This window comes from Sturnus vulgaris, chromosome 5 (genome assembly GCF_052056855.1).
Source record: "Sturnus vulgaris isolate bStuVul1 chromosome 5, bStuVul1.hap1, whole genome shotgun sequence".
Lineage (NCBI taxonomy): Eukaryota > Metazoa > Chordata > Aves > Passeriformes > Sturnidae > Sturnus > Sturnus vulgaris.
Genome location: NC_142247.1, coordinates 18,250,801 through 18,273,740, shown reverse-complemented (window position 1 = coordinate 18,273,740; position 22,940 = coordinate 18,250,801). Strand labels below are relative to the sequence as shown.

At 37.6% G+C, this 22,940-nt stretch overlaps 1 protein-coding gene and 1 long non-coding RNA gene across 8 annotated transcripts in view; one reads left to right on the top strand and one right to left on the bottom strand.

Annotated features, from left to right (window-relative positions):
* Positions 1-22,940, bottom strand: part of NAV3 (neuron navigator 3) — a 510,531-nt gene that overhangs the window by 113,223 nt on the left and 374,368 nt on the right. For 6 of the 7 annotated variants that reach the window (XM_088164978.1, XM_088164973.1, XM_088164977.1 and 3 more), the window contains 2 exons: positions 15,143-16,181; positions 7,607-7,722 (listed from right to left, as the gene is read on the bottom strand). In XM_088164978.1, coding sequence (XP_088021104.1) covers positions 7,607-7,722; positions 15,143-16,181 — 1,155 coding nt within the window. The remainder of the gene's footprint in view (positions 1-7,606; positions 7,723-15,142; positions 16,182-22,940) is intronic. The other variant, XM_088164974.1, reaches the window with a different exon arrangement.
* Positions 171-15,149, top strand: LOC148223573 (uncharacterized). The gene is made up of 3 exons (XR_015803785.1): positions 171-416; positions 6,286-6,356; positions 14,495-15,149. It is a non-coding gene; the product is annotated as an uncharacterized LOC148223573 (long non-coding RNA).

Here is a 22,940-nt window from a genome sequence, read left to right as displayed (position 1 = left end):
GCTGCTGCCTTCTGAAATCCAAAGTAGGCACAAGTACTGTCTCGGGCTTTTCCCTCCCTCTCACCAGCTCATGACTGATCCTAGTGCACAGCTCTTCACTTTAGATGGGCTGACACAGAACTGCAAGTACAGCCTCCACGTCAGAGCTCAATAAAGAGCCAAAATTAACCACTGAAGCACAAGCCTCCTTACATTTTAGTATTCAACCTGCATTCCCAGATATATGACTCTTCCCTGCTACTGCAGTGAATGCTGCTGGCTGCCATGGCAGCAAACATCCTGGTGAATTAAACCGGAGACACAGAAGCCTCTGCCCAGTTTACAGTGCCACAGGTTTCAAGACACAGCTTCACCTGAATGGGATGCTACAGTAACAGATCTAGCTCATGGTCAAATCCTATTTTTCTTCCCGAAAGGTAAGGATGAAAAACTATTTCTTCCATATCACTGTCACTCCCTATGCAGGAAGCTAAGAGCAGACTTGCAAAAGGACATTCAGTCTTGCAATTTCTGCTCTAAATAAAAAAAAATAATAATAATTTAAGATCATAAGATAAGACATGGAACACAACAGTATTTGTCTGGTAAGATGATTCATAAAAGGAAATATTTATTTTCTTTCTCCTTAGAAAGCTACCCTATTTGCATCTCTGTGAGATTCAGAGGCTAGTATAGAATTTTAAAAGCTGTTAAAAAATCATTGTTTCACAATATTCTGAAGAAAACCTATTAATGGAGGAGTAATTTTTATATGAAGCAAATTGGTATTGCGTCTGAACTAAGTTCAGTAATTTTGAATGTTATTTTTAAATTCATTATCCAGAGAGAAAGAAAATTTATGTTTAAATATATGTCTTTTCTCACAAAGAAATATATATTAATCCCAGAAATAACGGAGAGAGGAACAAAGAAATAGCTGAATTTAATTATAATTTTCTTTAGATACAAACTTTTTATCTAGGGGAAATTAATTTCACAAAACATTATGTAGAAATCTACAAATAATAAAATTGCTGTATAAAAATAAACTGCTTTTGTCAGTGTGCAAATATGCTCAAGTCTCTACCTGAGAAACCTTGACAGACAAATAACCTTTAAAAATGCCACCCTAAGAATTACAAGCTGTTCACAGATTTCCTGTATGAATAAACAGATGTTAACAGAAGCCTCAGTGTGTATTTCTTGCCTTTCACTGGTTCAGTTTACAGTTTTTGAAGATACACAGGGGAAGATTCTTGGAAATTTCAAAGGAAAGGTACATTTCTTCCTAGATAAGTCTCAGAAACACAGACTAACACAGAAAAAAATCAGTAGTCTAAAGTAATGGTGATTTTCCATATTAAAGCACTGACGGATTCCTAGAAAGACATGTTCCACATCAAGAGGAGGTACCACTCCCATCCCCACCTAGAACACACAGTCAAAGAGGAGACAAGAGGAATGGTCTGTCTGCCTGAGTACAAAACTGGCCCAAACATGAAACACCTACCACTTTTTCAGCATGGAAACAAAAGATAAGAGTGCTGTGTTCACTCCCAGGGTCTGCCAGCTGCAGTGACATATGGGCGCTTGGAAGGGTTTTATGAACGCGCTGGTGCCTGCAGCAGAGCCCAGTGTGCTGTGGATGCCGATGGTGCTGGTGTTGTCCCAGAGTTCCAGCACTGCCTGCACACTCCTGTGTTGATGTGCACGGACAGTTCCATGCCCCAGCCTGTCCAACGAGCCTGATTAAGCTGTGGTTGTTAGAAAGTCCTCACAGGGAGGTACTGAAATAGGGAATTTCTTAAAAAAAGGGGCAATCTCACTGTTTTTACATTAATTTGGTTTATATCCTAAATTAATACTCAAATTGGCACAGTATTCTCCATTGCTATGTTTTGAATAAACAGGAGGGAGAATGATTTTTATCTCAGTTGGTCAGAGCAGTGCTAATAATGCCAAGGTCGTGGATCCAATCCATGGGCCATTCACTTAAGAGCTGGACTAGATGATCCTTCTGGGTCCCTTCCAACTCAGACTATTCTGTGATTCTGTGATTTGACCCTGTGATGCAGAAGTTCTCTTGGTGATTGTCTTGGAATCAAGTGAACAAGCTCTTCTCCTACCACAAAGAGCAAGTCTCAATCTCTTTTTGATAGTTTAAATCCATGAATTACTTCCTCACCTGCTCTTTGCTGCCCCAACACCTGCAGGCAGTGACTTGTCTCCGTGGTAAGCTGTAGGCAGATGTGGACCCGCTCTGCCTCCATCCAGGCTCCCGGTGTGTGTGCTCACATGCAGCAGTGAGCCCTGCAGAGCTGCAGCTGGCCTCAGGAGCCCTTATGGGCAGGGCATACCCCTGGTGCTCAGCACTGCTCTGCTCGGGAAGCAGCGCCCGGCGCGGCCGCTCAGCTCCAACATGACAGACTGCCAGAACTGGACAGGTATAGTCAGTCCCCTTTCCCCTTTCCTCCCTAGCTGGGAGCAGAAAAAGTTATGGCAGGGGATAAAAAATGTTCACCCAGTGAGCCACACCAAACCTCACATAGGGTGCTGGCAATAGGTGCCACAGCCCTACAGGCTGGGCAGGTCTCTGGTAGTGGCACAGCTGTGTCCTGGGCAGCCCAGTGTCTCTGCTGACCTGTTACCTCTCCCAGCTGAGCTGTTCATTGCCACCCAGCTTCTGCAGCACACAGGTCACAGACCATCACACTGAAAAGGGAATGACAGCTGGACTGTGTAAGTGCCATCTGAGGGTAGCTGGTAGCTACAGCATTCATCTGCCTCATTTCGAAATACATTGAAAACACAGTGAGTCAAACGCTTTTATACAGAGGTACTGATGCTAATCACACAACCTTCATTCAGCCTTTCTGTGTTCAAACATTTTACTAAATTAATTACAAAGTTATATGATATATATATTAATTATATAATTATATATAAATTACATATATTACATATAAATTACATATATTGTACATATCGTTATATATAATATATATAAAATAAATTAATTATAAAGTTATTAATATATATAAATCCCATTGTCTTGCTTGGTAGACAGGTCATTGTGATCATCCCCGGATACAGCAGATATTTATTTATCTTAGACTAAGTGCTTATAGAAATAACACTGAATTTATCCTTGTACTTTACCACATCTCTCTGCAGGGTGTCATTTACCAAACCATAAAATTGCAATGTGGAAAATTCTCAGGTTTATTTATTGAAAAATAACTTTCTAAAGCTCAGCTCTCCATTTTAAAATGTTTAGATAGAGCAACCAAAAAAACATCTTTCTAAGCTAAGACAAAAGTAGAGGAGACTAGAGGAGAGCAAATGTCATGACAGCATTATTTCCCAACTACACTGCAATTCAGTGTGTTCTCCACCCACCAAGCAGGAATACGTTTACATCAAGAACAGCTTTGGGAACTTCCTCAATCCATCACCGTCAGTGTAACATACTACTTTATTTTTACTGTCTCTTTCATAAAAGGAATTATAAAAATTATTTTAAGAACTAATAATCTTTGGGCAAATTTTGCTGTCAGATAAGACTTTCTTTGAAGTCTCAGTGGATGGTTTAGAACCCCACAAAATTATGAATTATGCAATAGATCTGGAAATGCAAAAGATTATGAATTTCTTCAGCTACGCTTACTTGAAAAAAACGTAAACTATTCCTGCATATATTAATTATTTCTTTCAGAAAGCAAATAATTAAGCACAATAAACATAAAATATTGAAATGTAAATGTTTTTATGCTAATCCTGCCATTGAGATAGGCCTATAACTTTTAAAAGTACTGTTTCATTTCTGCTTCATCCCTCAGATATTTAATAATTAGTCAATATTTATAAATTCATGAATAATTACTTAATCAAACACTTCGCATTAAGCTCTTGGAACATGCCACCACTTGAAAAAGCCAAATGTTATCACTGATTTCATAAAATCATACTTTGTATTTTACTGACATGTACAGTTTGCACTGGATTATTGACTAATTAAGTTACTGACATCTTTCTCCTATAAACTTGCTGCAGAAGGTGATAAATGTCACAGCTACTTTATGAAGAAATCGTTGGTAAGAAAGCCTGAACCACTTGTTCCCACCCATACCATGAATAACAACAACCAAACTAGATTACTTTATTAGCCTTTCTTTTCATTATCATTTTATAATCCTGTTTATAAAGGTGTATTCCAGTTTTGTAGAAACTGAGTGGATAGATACTTAGGAGTCTTGTTGAGGCAAATGGTACATAAAGTACATGCAAGAAATTGTGTACTTGAATGCAGAATTGTTCCTTATTTAGGTGTCTCAGACTTCTGTCTGGGATTTCCTGGACAGAGGTCTGCACAGCTGTGTGCCACATGAGCAACAAGCCTACACAGAACACACCCGAACTACTCCTCAGGCTTCTCACGCCTACGAACAGGGCTCATTCAGTGGGAGCACATTTATCACTGGAGCTGTGCACACACAGGGGATTTAGGGTGTGCAGGAACACTAAACACTGCTCTAGGTGTGCTCTAGTGCTGATCTGCATGTGCACTTGGGGCTGCTCTGGCTGAGCTGTGGAATATTCAAAGGGGGGGAAAAAAAGCAGGAAAAAATCAGCTCACATCTAGAACAAATTCCCACCAGAGACATAGGAAGAGGTTTACAGTAGCTCTACCAAGATGCAGAACTGCCTGCAAGCATAACCACGTATGTATTCACCAGGAGCAGCAGATAATTGGTGACAAGGTAAAAATAAAAAGGTTGTCCAGTTTATCAGGACAACTACAAGCCACACTTGAATCCATGCCTATACCAGCCTCCCCACCTCCCTTGCCTTCCAGCACTATTCTCTTCTCATGGCTGTGCAGGTAAAACCAAATAAACACTTACAAACAGTGGGCAGGAAACAAGAGCTGGAGCTCTGACTTTACCTTTCACCATCTCTGAGCTAGAAGACAGGAGAGCTATAAAGGTAACCAGCTCCCTTGGAGGAGGAAGACAGAGCAGAGGAGAGCTGAGAACTCCTTCTACACATTCTTGCCTTACTTTCTACTTTCCCACTACCACTGTTTAGACAGTAGCAAAGGGATGTGAACTGCCTTGCTGGACACAGAAAGCAGAGCCATAACTTTTCACCACTACAGCAAGGAAATTAACTTGGGTTTGGTTCCTGAATTACACCTGGAGAATGGTGCCTGGCCAACCACTCCTAAATAATTTTAACATTATTTTTCTGCATCCAACTTTTGTCTTTATTATGGAGAAGTCTTGAACCATGCTTAAAGCATTAGTTTAGGTTCAATTGTCTGATATTCCTCCAAAGTGGATTAGAAGTTATGATATAAACAGCTTGGCTTGTTGTATTCAGCCAAGAAGCAATAACAAACAGGAATGGGTAAATATTCAGAAAGTAGAGAACATTATACAACAATATTGGCTAAAATATTCTAGGATGTCAGCCTTAGCTCAAAATATTTGGCATTTTAAAAATAATCATGATTAATGAAGCAGAAACACAATACTGGTGAGACAGCACTTTATGAACACACTCCTCCAAGCTGTTTAATGATTCCCACTTATGTCTGCTCTTTTGCATTATCTTTACTGATCCTTACTGTTTATAAACATATTGTGCTAGGGTGGTGGCTACTAAGTTTCAAAAGAAGATCAAGATAATATAAAGATTATGCCTACCCATAGCATCATCAGTTGACAATTTCAGGAAAAAGGTAATATCAAAATGAAAGAAACTGGATTCATTGCTTAATACCCTGAAAATAAGTGACCAGACCACAGAATTAACCATTAACCATCTTTGTTACTACTAGTATAATCCCTTGATCATACCAGAATAAAGATGCTCTTAAGTATAAGAATTTATCTGCCATTTCTCATAGCTAATCCATCATGGAACACTCTGAGCAACTATCACATGAGCTTTTATCCATGCAGATCTAATAACAGCATCACCAATGACTTGGTGATAGCTCATCCACACAGACAATTAATTATTCTGCAAATATACTACTTGATCCCTTTATTCCTTTTGCTGCTAACAGTTAAACACGAGTGACACACCTCTGTTTCCCTCTGCACACAGCAAATCACTGACCACATTTTCCCAGTGGTTCTGCTTTACAGCCTGTTATGCCAATCAACAGCTAATGCCAGAGTTGAAGTAATCAGATTAGGAACATCTCTGGTGTCTACTTTTCTTCTTTTTCATGCTGTTTCACTTCTGTTCAGAACAGTAAAAGGTCATCAGACATGATATTCTTTTTGATCATTTCAGCAAGTATTGAATTGTTTGGGGCTTTTCTACCATCTCTCTGGATCATCCCTTGAAGCATCTCTTGATTTGTCGTAAGTGTTTAAATTAAAATCTATATATAATTAGACCCTTTATATAACTGTTTATATATATTAGATTAGTAATTAAAAATAATTTTATATTTTAACAAGTATACGTCACCTCCAAAGAACATTACACCATTTATCACAGAAACTGGCTGTGCAAATAAAGTATGTTAGAAAACTTCCAAAGGGACTGAGACAAACCAGAACAAAACCCTTTTCAGTATGAGTCAGCTAAATGTCAAGACAGTCTCCATAAATCTTGGGCATCTGATTTCCCTTCTGGTGGAGAGATAATTTTAGACTGATGTGTCAAATTAATGCTTTAAGTGAGTTATATCCTGTGTGAGAATCATATGACTCACTACAAATCCATTTGAATGTTAAAAATTTGTGGTAAAAGGGCAAAACTATAGGTAAAACCAGTGAGATAGGATATCACCCTTTATTTTTCTAAAATTTTAAGAGTAAGGATGCTAATGAAAAACAAAACAAAGCAACAGCAAAAATAAAACCTGAAACCACCAGGTAACAGCTCTTACAAAGAGTCCCAGCTTGCACACAACCCTGCAGTGCAATTCAGTCCTGATGAGAAAGTGAGCTGTGGAACACTTCGCTTTTTGCATCCACAGGCAGAGTCATGGCCAGATCCAATGATGATGTAACTCAGCATAGTTCTGTTGACTTCAAAGGAATTATTCCAATATGACTGTATTACCCCATCTCTTCAGCTTTGTAACCTAGTAAGGACTTTAATCCATGTTTACAAGGAATTCCTTGTAACACAACCTTTAGCAGCTTAGCTCTAGCAGCAACTTACATATCAGGTACAATAGTAAGGACTTGCTGCTTTCTGAATACAGATTAATTTATAAAAACAACATGTAATTTATGTCTCCGTTTAGATGTTATGATTTAATTTGATGTTATTAAATGAGACTTAAAATTTCTGAATTCGACTTTCCACTGCTCCTCTTGGAACATTCAGTATGATTAAAAAAATAACAATTACATGAAATCCTAGATTGTAGAAGCCCAGTTTCTGCAAAATGACAAAGAGGGTATTTGAACAGAAGGAACCAGTTCAAAGAGATAACAGTGGATTTGAAGCACTAAATATGCATGACCTAAATTTTCTGTGTATTTAATACCACTCATGATTAGAGGTCAGAAATATTATTTCAACCCATCTTTCTCCTGGTAAGAAACAGATGTACACAGAAAAATTCACAGGCTTCTCCTGACTTATTGTTACTCACCAGATATCTCCTCTAGGCACTGTTTGGCAGTCTTACTAAACGACAAATCCATTTTAGTAGGACTGGTACAGGAGTCAGCAGGTGGTAAAGAGGTACTGTCATTTTCTGAGAGAGTTCTGAAATCAAGCAAGAAGATTGATTATTATTATCTATCATTCATGTATTCATGGAAAAAAGTGCTAGTTGCAGCTCCATCAAGAATCATATCACTATAGGGTGAAAATACAATTTTTGTCACATTATTATTATGCTAGTTTAAAGTCCAGATACACAAATGTACAAGCAACTAGGCTTTCTCTCTCTTTCTCTCTCTCTGTGTGCAGAAACATTTTGCACTCATTTCTGTGAAACTTGAAGCCATTTTTTTCCTCACTTTTTTTTCAGGATTTCTCAACCAGATCTAGTTGGAATCCATTTACATTGGTAAAATCACATCCCTGCACATACATAAAGGAAATAAAACCTTGTAATTGATGAAATATTAAGTGAGAAAGGCCATGTGGGAAAAAGCTTATGCAAGACTGGATGGAAATTTGGCCCAGATATTTAAATCTATGTGCAGCTTCTTTTGATAATATCTCTTATATAACTCTGGGGAATGGAATAATACAACTTTTCCCATTAACTTTCTAACAAATAGCTTATATTTTCTTTAAGGGTATATTTCTGTGAATATCAATGATAAATTATAATGGGAACCCCTTGTTGAATACAGTTACTTTCTCTTATATGAAGGTAAATAGAAAGAAATACATGAGCACACTTATAATAAAAAATATCTCACACACCTATTGCCTCTTCTTAAGGAACAGCTGTAGAATCTGGAAACTGGAACTGCTGAATAATGATGTCATCAAATAACAACATGTACCACCATGTGTATGCATCTAAAGAGATAGCCACTTTTTGATACAAAATTTTAAAAGATCCTCACTTAGAACTTAAGTTCTTCCAGCTTTTCTGACATGAATAGCAGTCACTCCTATGATTTATTAAAAGACTAGTGAAATATTTATATCCTAATTTTAAAATGTGACATAGTTCAATTTTCAAAATTCACCACAGTGTTTCCACTGACCAACTACACTTAAAAAAGAAACATTTAACTGGGTGCTGTATCTGTATTTTATAAATAAAACTCATAAAAACAGTGACTTCTCTCTTAAAATAATTTTATAGCAACTTATTTTTTGAAATAAATTTCCAGTTAATATTTTCTTTAAATTTACTGAATGGATTTGTTCCGTAATTCATAACAATAAATGAGGAGACAGATATCTGCACAAAGAGCCCCACAAGTACTGACATAGTGGAACCATTGATTAGAATCATTCAACTCAGAAACAGAAATGGAAGTTATGCCTGACCAGACGTTTTCTTACCAATTTCTGTACTTTTGAGATGCTGGAAACAGACAACTGCTCTACAAAAAAAGTATTTTTGGTTCTTTTCTGTCACACACTAATGGAAACACAAGCTCAGCACATGTTGCAAGGTTAACTATGTCCTGCCAACCTTGAATGTAGATTTACATTTGATGCTTGAGAGGAGAACCTCTTAGGTAATAAAAGAGTTCACTCTATCCCTCTGCAGTGAACACATTCGGAAATTCCACAGTCCTGCTTGCTTTCCCAATCGGCTTTAAATCATTAAAATTTTTATTGTCTGAGGAAACAACAGAAATCTCATGGAGGACTATAGATTTCACAGCAACCCAAGTTCTGCTTACTTGAGGCAACTGGTTATTTGTTGTGGTGCAGAGGGAATAGAAAGCATGGGCCCTTGGGCAGCTGTGATGGAGATACTGTGAGGAGGGAACAGGGAACAGGGAACAGGGAACAGGGAACAGGTCTCTCACAAACAGCTCTTTTTCGTCGAGGTCTCCAGGGGTTGCTGGCTGCCAGCACTTACCTTTTCATGCATGATGGCCAAGACCCCTATTTTCTCTAGAGTTGAGCTTAGTGCAGATGCACTGAGAATGGGGAAAGACTAAGTGTGAAAGATTTCCAAGTAAAATGATGTAGGATTTTGGGGGCTCTTGGGGAACAAAGAGGCCCAGATACACACCGGGTACCAAAACCTCAAGTCGTGTTTCTGTAGGCCCATCATGGGTTATGATACATTGGACCAAGAATATAAATGTCTCTTCTAATTAAAAAAAAAAAGGGAAATGAAATTGTGAGGTTTGTCTTCTGTACTTCTAGCTTTAATGTCTTTCTGTGGGATGTATAAATCCTATGAACGATTCAAGTGATCACTGCAGGACTGTGGCACAGATTAAGCTTGAAGCAAGTAAACAGTAAATTAAGTGATTTCTCATTAACCTTGCACATTGGCCTTAATGAATGATCCTCTATCCTCTACCTATTTGCAACCCACTGCCTTAAAAATAATTAAATTCTTGCATCTCTCTTGATATAAAGAAAAGGAAAAGAATTTCAGTTTAGTCAAAGCCAGCCCAGTGATGTTGCTTCCAGTGCTGTGCATCTATAGTGCAAGTTAATTTAGGAAACCTTCATGAAAAAAGGACAATCTGTTTCTATTTTAATCATGGCAATCAGAGAATATATTCATCCCTAGCCCACTGAGTTACATGCTAACCTATATGTAAGAGTATCAAACTCACTTAATGGGATAAATCCTTCTTTCAGTCAGACCTGCACTTATTCATTCTGATTCAAATGAGCCTGTACGGGGTAATTAAGAACAGAATTTGAAACACTTAGTAAGTGTTCTTGCTTAATAAGTGGTCTCTAATACAGTCATTTCCTGTCTCTAACGAAATAGCCAACCTTAGATAAACACAGATTATATCAAAGATTTGTTTTCTTCTTAGTTGACATTCCAAAAGATATCAGATGAATATGATGGCGTTTTTCCAGCAGCTCTCTGAGATTCAGCTGTCTTGAATGTGCATCACTGTCAGTGTAACAGACTGGCAAGACCACGTCTGCAATAAGAGCAGTTTGATCATTCATGTTCAAGAACTGTGAGTTAAACTGGGAACAGATGCAAGGAAGGGCTACTAGGATGCTCATGGGGAAGAAGAAACCTTTCTGGAAGAAAAAGAAAAAAACAACAACAAAAAACCCAAACCAACCAATCAAAAAAAAAAAAAAAAAAAAACCACAAAACCAGAAAGAGTTGATTTGGTTTAGCCTCACAAAAGAGAAGGGAAGGGATGGGATTGTTCCCTCATATATTTAAAAAGAACAATCAAAGAGAAGGAAAACACATTTTCCAAAGGACAATTAATCAAATATGTGTTCATAATGATTTCTTCACTTATTATGCTTCTTCCCATCTGTTAAATTAACACCTTTACAATGGAAACTTTTCTTGCACAATTACTTGAAAATCCGCCATGGTAAACTGGGAAGATTTGTCTAAAGACCATGTATTTGTTACAAGTAAAACTATAGCACTACCTATAATGGTAAAACTTTGGTAGTGACTGTTGCCTTATTTTCACATCAGCAATGTAAATAACATGAATCAATAAGGCACTGCAGCATGACTTTGAGTCCTCACTTCATTGAAGAAAGTATGTTTAGCAGCATAAGCTATTATTAACAAACTCAATTAACTGACAGGATGTTTTTTTCTTTAAACTTAGTTTCAACTCCACAATCAGTGACAGCAAAGTAGCTTCTGGTCATTAAAACTGGACATCAGTATGGCTTCAAGAAACCCTGCACATGTTATGGTTGCAAGATCCTTGAAGAGTACTATAATTTTTTCCCTAAGCCTGTATAAAAAACATCCTGAATAGGCATCTGGAATTGAATTCCGCTGTATTTCCATAGATACAACCAGATTACATCCTGCTCCCCATCTGCCACTGCTCTGAACCTCGTGCTCACCCTTCAAGCTATGGCCTAGGACAAGAATTATTTTAATCACCATGTTGTAAGGGAGCTTGGAAGAAACTTTTAGTAACCAGTAACATGTTTATTTATTACACTGATATGTCCTTTTTTCTCCCTTATCTCTTACAGAATCATAAAGTAATTGAGACCTGAAAGAAGTTCTAGGTGCCATCTGGTCCATTGACTTTCTTAAAGAGGATCTGGTCACATTAAGTTGCTCAGAGCCTTGATTTATTGGATCCTGGACATGCCCGAGGACAGAGATTCCACAACTTTGTTCCACAGCCTGCATCAAGTGTCTCACTGCCCTCAAATTGAAACCATATTTTTTAACTTTCAATCAGCACATCCCCTGCTGTAACTTGCATCTGTTACCTCTTATCCTTTCACCCTCATTTCAGAGAAGAGTGGCAACATCTTCTCTACACCAACATACTAGGTAGCTGAAGTTACCAGTTTCTTATTTTGCAGGGACAAAAGAAGTGCCAAACTGATATTTGTAGTCCAGCATTAACACTGAAAGAATATCTCTGCAAGACTAAACTCAGACACTGCTGAAACTTTTTCCAGATGTTGCTATCGTCAAACTAAAACTTAGCTGAAAAATGGAAATTTAAGCGATGCACAGTATAGAAGCTCGGGATGATGAGTGGTCAGCTAATTCTCTGCAGCAATTTTTATACTTTCAGCATTTCAGGCAGTAAGCAATTCCTGAGCAACACAGGCCCTGGGATTTGAGAGCTTTAGATTCTATATCTCAGCCATGGGAAAAAACCCAACTAAGCCCCTACAGTGGCTACTGGTGGAGTTAATAAAATAAAGCTGAAGTGCAGTACATGCATCCAGTTACAACTACTGAAATTCAGTAGGATTTATTTTTTTGTCATTAATGTACTTTTTTCCTCCAGTCTGCACAGTAGCCCAGTAAGTACTAAACTTCTGTGTTACTCTTCTCCATTTGAAATTTAATCACTACTAGGAAGGCAGCTGAATTCTAAGGCTAATTTCAATATAAGTTTAAGGGACTCGGGAAAATGGCACAATTTCCAGCCTCCTACAATTCTGTCTAAGTAGAAGAATATGCAATTTTAAGTAGTGGCTGGTGAATTTTAAACATTACAGTCTCTTATACCTTCCTACTGTATCTCTCTTATCAAGCTTTCTGGCAAATAAATTACATCTTCTTCAGTCTTACATCAGTTGGACCCTGCAAGCAACTTCAGAGGGGACACATAGGGGACTGTAAATAATATATTCACAGCCATATCAGAAAATAAATAATCACTTTCTGGCAGAATGGACGGATTTAAATTATACCCATTTAGATAATCTCAAGTGCAACAGTATTTTCTATTTACTTTCCATTAATAAAAATACAGACTTCTTGAAAACATGACTATTAATAACTATCATAGGTTTGCAATCCTTAAGGAAAACACATGGCAATTTCAAAAAAACTCCTTGGAATACCTCCTTTTCCTCACAAACCTACAGTAATATCCTCTTGCTTAACAAAAAATTTTTCAAAATATATGGTATCTGCAGGTATCAGCAAAAAACAAAAAAAGCAATAGCTTATCTATGCTTGTGCTAACAGTCTAAATAGATGACACAAGTATATTAGAAGATTCTGCAGAACTCTGGATAAAAAGCACTATATTTTTGTTAAATTTTATTGATATTTTTTACAAGGACTGAAGGGCAAACTCACAGACTCTAGATATTCCTTGTAGCTGGGGAAAAAAAAACCTTTTCGTCTAAATAGCAATCATTGTTTACTAACTCATATAAATATGTTAAAAAGCACACCTGAAAATTCTGTGTATTAGTTGTGTGACTGTTTTGAAAACAATTATGTTGAAGAACAAAAAATCTAAATAAAGTACCCCAGCTCTTGCTCATTTCCACTTACCATATATTCAGAGAAATAAATATGCCAACTTTGAAAATTTGGATATTTTATCCTTGGTTATATTTACATTTTTCTATTAAATCATTGTGTGGTATTGCAAAGCCCTCGAGATTTTAAAGAAAATTAGTTACTGTGTATTTTTTAGTCAGATTCTGCACTCAGTTAGAAAGATACATATTGAAGCAACCTCATCAAAGTCACTCTTTTATTCTGAATTTATGGTATTTTGAGATCAGACACTGGCTCTGAGAACTTTATTTTCATGTGAGATTTAACTTCAAATACAGTCTCCTTTGCTGTTTATTTGAAGCAAAGAAACAATTATTAACAAGAAATATTACTGGAAGATGAATGCTTCTATCACCCTTTAAAATTCAAAATACGTACTGCTTCAAGATGAAGCTTAAAACAAAACTAAGATATCTCCATCATGCAATGAACTGGCATCACTATGCAGTAAAACAGCCTTAAAGCAGCACATACATGTGAAGGAAAAGCACAGCTCCTTTTTCTCTCTCCTTATATATGCACCCTAACACGTATGTAGACTGTCCCATGTACCACACTGTGAATCCTCTGTATCCCTGAGATTATTCCAGATAGTCACATGCATATTAAGTGCATCCAGTGATACATATAATTGGAACTCAAGAGGCTCCACTGCATATTAGAATAAATATAACCCATACCGAGCCTTTTCTTCCTCCCATATGATTTTCTGAATTTATCAGTCATCCAGATTGGTTTTGAAGCCATGTTTAGTTGTGTGTAATGATATATGTACTTCCTCAGAGTCTACTTCATCACCTCTTTAATCTTTAGCCAAAATTATCCAGAGTACTAGTCATTAACAAAAACTGGCAGAATATTTTGCTTAATAATGTCATTTTATCAGATGTTAAATTTACCCACAACTGTAACTAAGGCCCTCCAACAGCTGACATCTGAAAACATTATTCAAATCAGCCTGTCAATCTTTCTACACTTTTTCTGTCTTCTGAATTGTGCAACAATGAATCTCCCAGCTTCTCTTCAACTGCTCTATCATGTAGCAAAATAAATTCAGAGAAATGTTCATACATTTAACTGTTCATTCTTCTCTTCCAGAGCCTTGGCCCTCTGAAGAGTTACTATTGCCTATTAAAATTAACTGCCTGCGAGGAGTTAATCTGCACCTATTTCATGTAGAAAACTAAACAGGAAAAGAACTGCAAACAGCAACCTTTTCTGTCTACACAAACTGTTAAAATATTTTTGAATACGTGTAGAAGTTTGTATATAGTTTTTCCTCAAATATCCACCAGTACTGTTATACATTCTGAAAACATCAGGAGTTTATTTTGTGATATTTGAAAAGAACGGTGAATTCTAAGCAAATATTATCAAATATCAGCAAATAGATGCTGAGGTTCTTAGAATGCAAACAAGAATATTCACACTAAAACCTGACTCAGCCGTGACCTTTCAAAAACAGCACAGAGAATGTACCACATAATCTGTATTTCTAATCAAAACACTCTGAATATTAAATGACAAATATTTGCAGTGGATTGCTTTTGTACAAGGTAAAGACTCAGAGTTCTTGTAAGAAATTGTTCACACAGTAACATTAATTAAAAAATAATATTAGGAAAACATTGGCATGATGCTGTGACAGAAACTGGGGGATAACAGCGTGATCCACCATTACTTTATTCATTTTAGCTCTCTTTCCTAAATGGTAGCACAAACCCCAGTTTTCCCCCATGATCTTACCTATAAATGAAAGGAGCTACTGTGGCAGTGTTGGGGTGGCTGTATTGCTGTTGCTGAGGAAGCTGGACTACACCATTTCCTGTGCCTTGGCCACTGCCTGTAGCCATCGAGGCTGACAGAGCGACGGAGGATCCTGGGGTGAGAGCAGCACTTGGTTCTTTCCCTTCAGAAGAAGAAAGACCAGAGGAAGGAGAAGCCTTTTCACTAAGCTGAGATTTTGGCGTTGACTGGGACTGGTTTCCTTTTGTAGTCCTCAGTTTTTCAACCTCCTTAGTCCCTGTGCATGTGGAGGAAGTGCTCTGTTTTGCTGTTGGCACCTTTGATCCAGGTTTTGGGATCCCACTAGAAGATGATATTAAACTTTCTTTCTTAGCTGCTGTTGTCTTGCTTCCCTTTGGGATTAAGCTTGCAATTTTTGAGCTCTTCTTTGTAGATGATTCAATGACCTGATCCTTCTCTTCCTTGACTGCTTTCTCAGTGCAAACTTTGTTTTTGTCCCTGTTCTTTTCCTCTTTGTCCTTTGGCTGTAGCAAAGACTTTTTATTGCTGAGATTTTTGCTGCCAGCTTTCGGAGGGGTTAACTTCGGTGATACTTTGGGACTGCTACTTGTGGAGCCACCGCTGTTCACCCCACCACTTAAGACATCCATTTCACCACACTCTGAAAAGTTGTCATCCTCTCTCCCACTGTCACTGGGTCCTGAGCTCAGTGACAAAGGAGGTCTCAGAGCAGTCCTAGCATTAACCAGCTTGAATTTTTCCAGCATAGATTTTTGTCCAGATGTAGGGGGCTTCACACCTTCAGAAGGGGGTGGCTTGAGCCTGTCTGAAGTTGGAGTGGGGGAGGTTGCAGGACTGGGCTGCTTCACAGACAGCATGGTAGAGGTCGCGCTGTGTTTGACATTCATGGATTTGCTGCGCCAAGGCTTGCTGGCACTTGGAGAGGGTATGGCAGAGACCTGCTGCTGCCCGGTGCTGGTGGGATGCTGCACATTTCCATTCATGCCTGCAGAGGGGTGAGGGCCTTTTGGTGAATCTGCTTGAAAAACAGAAAACAAAACATACTGTACAGTTACTCTCCATCTCCTGCTTGAAGGTGATGTCATACTTCTCTGGCATTTAGAACACACATGTGATCTAGAATAAACATAATTTATATATGCATAGAACATGAAGGATGCTAATAGAATACATCTTTCTTTCCTCCATTATCATGGTGTTTCATACTTCCACAAGTCCAAGAAAGCCTCAGAAACACCTTTGTTACAACATCTTAGTTACAATTTCACAATGCAGATCAAGCCTTCCAAGTTAAGATTTTATTTTTTTAGTCTGTAATAAAGAAAATCTTCCAATCATTTGTTCATAACAAAACACTTAAGAAGAAAAAAAAAGAATGCTACAATTATGGCAGAAAAACAAAACTGGACAAAGAGAAATTTGATGTTTAGCAAAAGAAAAATATGTGCTAGAAAGCTAAGGTTTTGGGAAAGAGGAGAAAGACTCAGTAATACTGAAATTAAATGGATAAAATCAATAGTCATAAAAGCAAAAAAGGCTGGTGACAATAAATTTTTTAGTTTAAAGTACGGTTAACAATATTTAGAAGATCATTTCAGGAATTTATCCCAGTACACTTTCATAGGTAGGAAAAGATTTTATCAACAACTCCACCAGTGTCAGTACTTGAAAGTTACACTGATACATCATCTGTATGGATACAGCAATGATAGTTGGTTTGGTTCTGAACTCAGGTAAGGCTCTGGCACATTTACTACATTTGCATCATCCAGGAACTTCAGTGAATCTACAGAATGAATGAGAACAAAGCTCCTTCTGCAGTAATCAAACTATGCCAATTAATAGCTGTGATTTTTGTCATCTAGCCTTATTAACCAGAACAGACCCGTGCATGAAAGGGTTAAGCTCTTCTGTTTGAAGTTCAGCTTCCCAAGACATACCTGAGTATATAAATACCATCACTCTGAAACACCAGAGAAACGAAGTGGTCATGGCAATCAAATCATGTGGCACATAGCTATTTCAGCAGCTGACATATATTCCTTTAGTGGATGTATCTTGCCATGCTATTCAGTATTGGGACTCTTGGGGAATTAGATGTAAGCTGGTCTATAGTATATTGAATTCTGTACTACAAAAAGCCCATGAAACATGCAATGCAAATACAGTTTGTGTGATGACAAAAAGAGTGCTTGATGCTTTGCCTACACACTGATGCTTTGCCTACAGACATACTATATCATAACTTGGGGCCCACCTGTCTGAATTATATCACACATGAGAATGCTGAGGACAGTTGTCCCTTCAGCACAGAGTATAAAGTTATGAAGCATTTTCATTTTTGCTGTCTCAGCTCTAAACCTCAAGTAAAGATTCAGCTACCCATCTGGAAGTCTGAAGGCTGCTATAGTACATTCAGGAAAGGCAGAATTTTGAGAATACTGAAAGCGAAGCTGTTTTTCTTTAACAAAGAGAATGAGAACATAGCAAATTTTACTGCTCTGAGTAGCACTAGGAAGTTTTAGTTTAAAAATATTTTTTAAAAATCTGAACAAAAGTAACATGACAACATGTAACATTTTTACTTGCTTAACTGTATTAGCAACTAGTTCCATTAAGCCAATCATCTCAGCCTTAATAGACGCTACATAATTCCATCTGCCCAGCATTTTTTTTCTGTGCTCCTCAGCCTGGTATGCAAATGCCACAGCCCCACATGGGTGAGAAAGATGATGAAGGGACTGGAGCATCTCTCCTGCAAGAATAGGCTGGGAGATTTGGGCCTATTCACCCTCCAGAAGAGATGACTGAGAGGAGACCTCATCCATGTATACAGGTATCTAGAGGGAGGGTGTCAAGTCAGGCTTTTCTCAGTGGTGCCAGCAATCAGGTAAGAGACAACAGGAAGACCCTGATGCACATGAAGTTCCACCTGAATGTGTAGAAGATCTTCTTTACTGTGTGGGTGACTGAGAACTGGAACAGATTGCCCAGAGAGGTTATGAAGTCTCCCTCACTGGAGATAGTAAAACCGTCTGGATGAACCCATGTTCAATGGGTTGTGAGATGACCCTGCTTGAGCAGGGGGGTTGGACCAGATGACTGACCCACTGTGGTCTCTTCCAACCTGACCCATTCTGTGATTCAGTAAATTAGCTCATTCCACCTTCACAAAAGGTTTCAAGCAGCTCTACTGAGTCCTGTTCTAAGCAAGAAAACATTAACTGGTAAAGCTTGCTTCAGAGTATTTTTTGTGAAGTTACAGCATATTTCCCAGGTTCCAGGTTGCACCATGGAAGACCTATGGTGGGCAGCTGCATTACTGATTCTTTGGGACCAAGACAGGAATTATGGCTGGGCCCCTGTTCTTGTCTAGTGAGCCTCGGATGCTATAAGAGAGCCTGGGGCCAGCCACAGCTGTTGGAAATTACTGCAGCCCTTAGGCTTTCTTAATTTATATCAGGAATCAGCCACAGGGCTGAGAGCTCTAAAGTGGGTGTGCACTCACATCTTGCCTTGCACTAAGCTAGCCCAAAATACACAGGAGGATTGGTGTCTTAAGTTATACCAATAGTTTTGCAGAAAAACAATTCACCATAAGAATATGCAAACCTAATGCAGAATGCATGTAACAATCAGTGAACAGTGGGATGCCAGTACATTCTGTTGTATTAGTTATGTTACATATTTATGGCTTCAGGCTATTAGTTTTACTACAATAAAAAAAAAGAAAAGTGTTCTGATTAAAAAGAAGAATGCCTGCCTTGCCATATTTTCAGCTGCATAATATTGAACTCATTGAGGGGGAAAATGTAAAAAGAAGAGTATTTACTGTTTCATCAACATCAGCAGCTTGTTCTGCTACATATATAGCAAAAAAATACAGGTTCCTGGACCCACTGGTATTTATTTGATCCCTATGTCACAAATCATAAACAACAAAAAATTACATAGAATTTTAGCTTGTCATTAATCTTCAATTTAAAGGGCATCCTTAATATTTCTGCAAGGAATGTGAACTGCATGATCTCGAAATATTGACAACCTGTCTGTATGTTTAAAGATGTGGAATTAAAAGATCTCTTCCCCCCCCACCTCCAGCACAAATGCATTACTTGAAGCTGCACACAATTAACTGCTTTCTGTGTGTTCAACTGGGCTTGGCTTTAGCTGCTCATTACATGAAACCTGTCCCCACCTTGTGGTGATTTTGAGACAGAGTGAACCCAAACCTATGAAAAGGATTTCTTATTTCTGTAAACTAAATTTTACAAGAAGTAAGTCTTCTGTTTTGGGCTTAGCCCCTTATTCCTGAGATGCATAGTCAGCTTCTGGTGAAAACAGTTTTGCATTCCGCTTGAGAACTCAGTGCTTTACAGCTCAGCTTCCACTGTAAAAGCAGAGCAGAAACACAATATCAGATGTTCAATGCAAAAAGAGAAATTTCTATCATAACCCAGCAAGACCATGATGATCGAACGGACATTTTCAAATCCACATTTCACAGGCTGTTGAAGGAATAAGGGACATGTGAAGAGTTGAACTTGGGCCCAGTACATAACCAACCTCCTTTGTTTTCTTGCCTGTGACCTTTACTGTGTTCTGTGCTGCTGGAGAAGACAACCTCTTAACAACAGCTCCGCCACTGCAGCAAAATTACTTACAATAATCTAAATATTCTGTAGCAGGCAGGTATCCAGATTATCCGTTTTTATGGATAGTCCATTTTTGTAGATATGGTCAGACACTACAAAAAAGTTTAGTAGAAAATGGAAGAGTTCAAGGGGTTGCTATAAGAATGTTTGAAGGGGAATCTATCTAGTGAGATTAAAATAATTCAGTTTGTTCAACTCTCCCTTTCTAGCTGTCCAGAAGAAAGTAGCTACCCCTTATCAGCACAAGAGCACACCACCAGAGACAAGCAGAAAAACAGTGGCACCAGAAGAAACATACACAAACTAGCTATAGATATACACATACACAAACATACACAAACTAGCTATACAATTTACATCAGCATCATCACACAACAGTTCCAGGGCAGAGTTTCTCAGATTTCATATGGGCAAAATAACAAATACTGTTAAAACTGAGTTTGGAGAAAAAACCCACCATCTTATATCACTAAATGACATTGAAAAGCTGGAAATACAACTCCATGACATAAGAGACCCTCATCAGTGTTCAAATACACTGTTTCTAAGATCTGAGGAGTAAAGATTTGTTTTTAAAAATGTGTCATGAATTAGAACATTATTTTTTTGCTGTACTCAAAATGCACTGTTTTCTCACCTTATTAGCAAGCTGAATAATTACTTCATTTAAATAGTTTAATTTTCCTAGTTTTATTTCTATCTTTATATTATTAAATCAGAGGCAGATAAATCTAACGTGTCTGAAAAGAAGGCATGTTCTTTGAAATTGATCCATAAGCTGCAAATTCCAGCAAAAAACCAAAAAAGAATCTCACTAAAGCTCCACCAACAAGTTTCATCTAATAGCTTGTTTAGTGTTTTGGTGCATTCTGTGTTTCAGACCTAACCTGAGCTATACACAGTTACCTGTGTCACACGATGGGTCTGCTGGTGAAAACTGCTCTGCTTAGTGAAGAGCAAACGTGCATTTGCTCAGGGGAGCCAGGTTTCTTACTGAGCTGAACTACTTCCTAAGCAACATTCAAAGGAGATCATATCAATGAGAGACTAAATAATGGAATGCTAAATAAGAGGCTGATATCACATCTTCTTTTGGATCACCTTCAGGTCTTCAGGTCTCCTTTAACTCTGTCACTACACATCCAGTCCCCACTGTGACTGAGGGACCGTGTTATGCAGGAATGGATTACAAGTACTACTTACAACTGGATTAAAAAAAAATGCTCTATCTACATGTTTTTTATATATTGCACCTACAGGAAGGTGTACAGCAGAGAAAAATGTAAAAACAGTGATCTGTCCTTGAAAAGGTTTGATGGTCCCAATATCTAACAGCTATTGAATTAGCACAAGTCCTCCCTCTATTTTAGAAATTAGGGCATATAGACTGTGTATCTATTAAAAAAAAGCTACTAAAGTTATATTGCTCCAAGCATCTGCATCAGAAGCTGAAATTGAAGTATAAGATCTATTATTTGTGCTGCACTGTAGGAAAATATCAGTTTGTTATTATTTTTTAAAAACACAGTTTTTATATTATTTGATATTATTGTTATTGTAAAGGTTGAAGTTGTTTCTAAACGAATTATTCAAAAACCTCAGGTTACAGAACATCCTAAAATACTTTTTAAAATATCAAAAAGTAACTGGAAATCTCATTTTAATATTCAAAATTTAGTCACTATTAGAACTAAGTTTAAAATATAGCATGGTATGGTTGTTTTCTCTTTAGGAAAAGTAGAGCGCAGCGTATTCAAATATAAGTTCTTCTGTTCTTTTAGGATATAATGAAAAAAAATCACTTTGCTACCCTTGCATCACAGCAGTCATTTTCTCTAATGAACTTCTGCTTTATACCCTAAAACAAGGTTGTATTTATCTTTGATTAACATGTAAAATTAATGCTTTTTCATTTATTCTGCTGTTTTGATAGGAAAAAAAGAACATATGGAAACATCTCAAATACAGTATTTTGCAGATAAGCAGCATTACATCTTCTATTTTCTGTAAAATGAATCGATTGACTTTACAAAAAAAGTCACATCTTATCCTCTTGTAAGTGGTGACTACACTAAAAACCTCAAGTTTCTCATTCTCTGCTGTAAAGAAATGGGAAGTAATGCAATACATCATGCAGAAAGTCACATAAATGTACAATGCAATGCAAGCCTTAGCAGTCAAGAGACAGTTTCCAAGTAATGAGCTAAGAATATTATTATCTACATTCATGTCTCCCCTTGAATAATTTCATTCTCACATTTTTCAGTAACAAAACATGTCAACATTATGAAGCAATTCTAAAACCTAAACTGCTGTACATACCTTCACTCAAGTAGCCACATCTCCTGCTTCATAACTTCACTATTGTATTTGTGAACTATCCAGTGTGTGCTCAGTTTTCACTCTGATCTTTTTCTAGTTTTAGCTTGGATGTCCTGACACAAACAAGTCCTTGATAAAATAAAACCCACTGCAGAACTATGTGAAACATTCAATCCTGATAGTAAAAATAAAGAAATAACTATTGAAAGGATGGTTTTATATCTCCAGATACAGCTAGGGGCAAAGTGTGTTCATCAGAATTTTGTAAAAAAATCTGGATGGCTGCCTGTTGCTTGGATGAAGAACATTCACTGCATACTTGTTCCTCCCACAGACCCCAAGGATGCAAACGGGTACTATGTATATTGTATCATTTTCAACTGGGTTCTAACCCAGAGATATGAATAAAATGCTGTTCATTACACAAAGGGAGAAAGAAGGGGAGGAAGGGGATGGATTAGTTACACAACTCAGAAAGCTGCATTTTTGCATTAGTCTTTTTGAGATAAAGCCTGAAGAGGCACATTTTCCAGGCAAATAGAGTCAGGGTGAGAGAAACGGAAGGACCCAGGGTACTGAGTTCATTGTCCTAATGGATGCTCCAAATCCCTGCAAAATTTAATTTCACTTGTAATCCTTTATTCAGTATTACACAGACACTAGGTCAGGCTCTGACAGAATTATATATGCAACATTCTGATGCAAATATAATATTTTGATTCTTCTCCATTAGAGGCTAAGATGCCAAGTCCCCTGAAAATGATGGCAGTATTCCTTTGGGTAAGAGTAGACTTTTATAC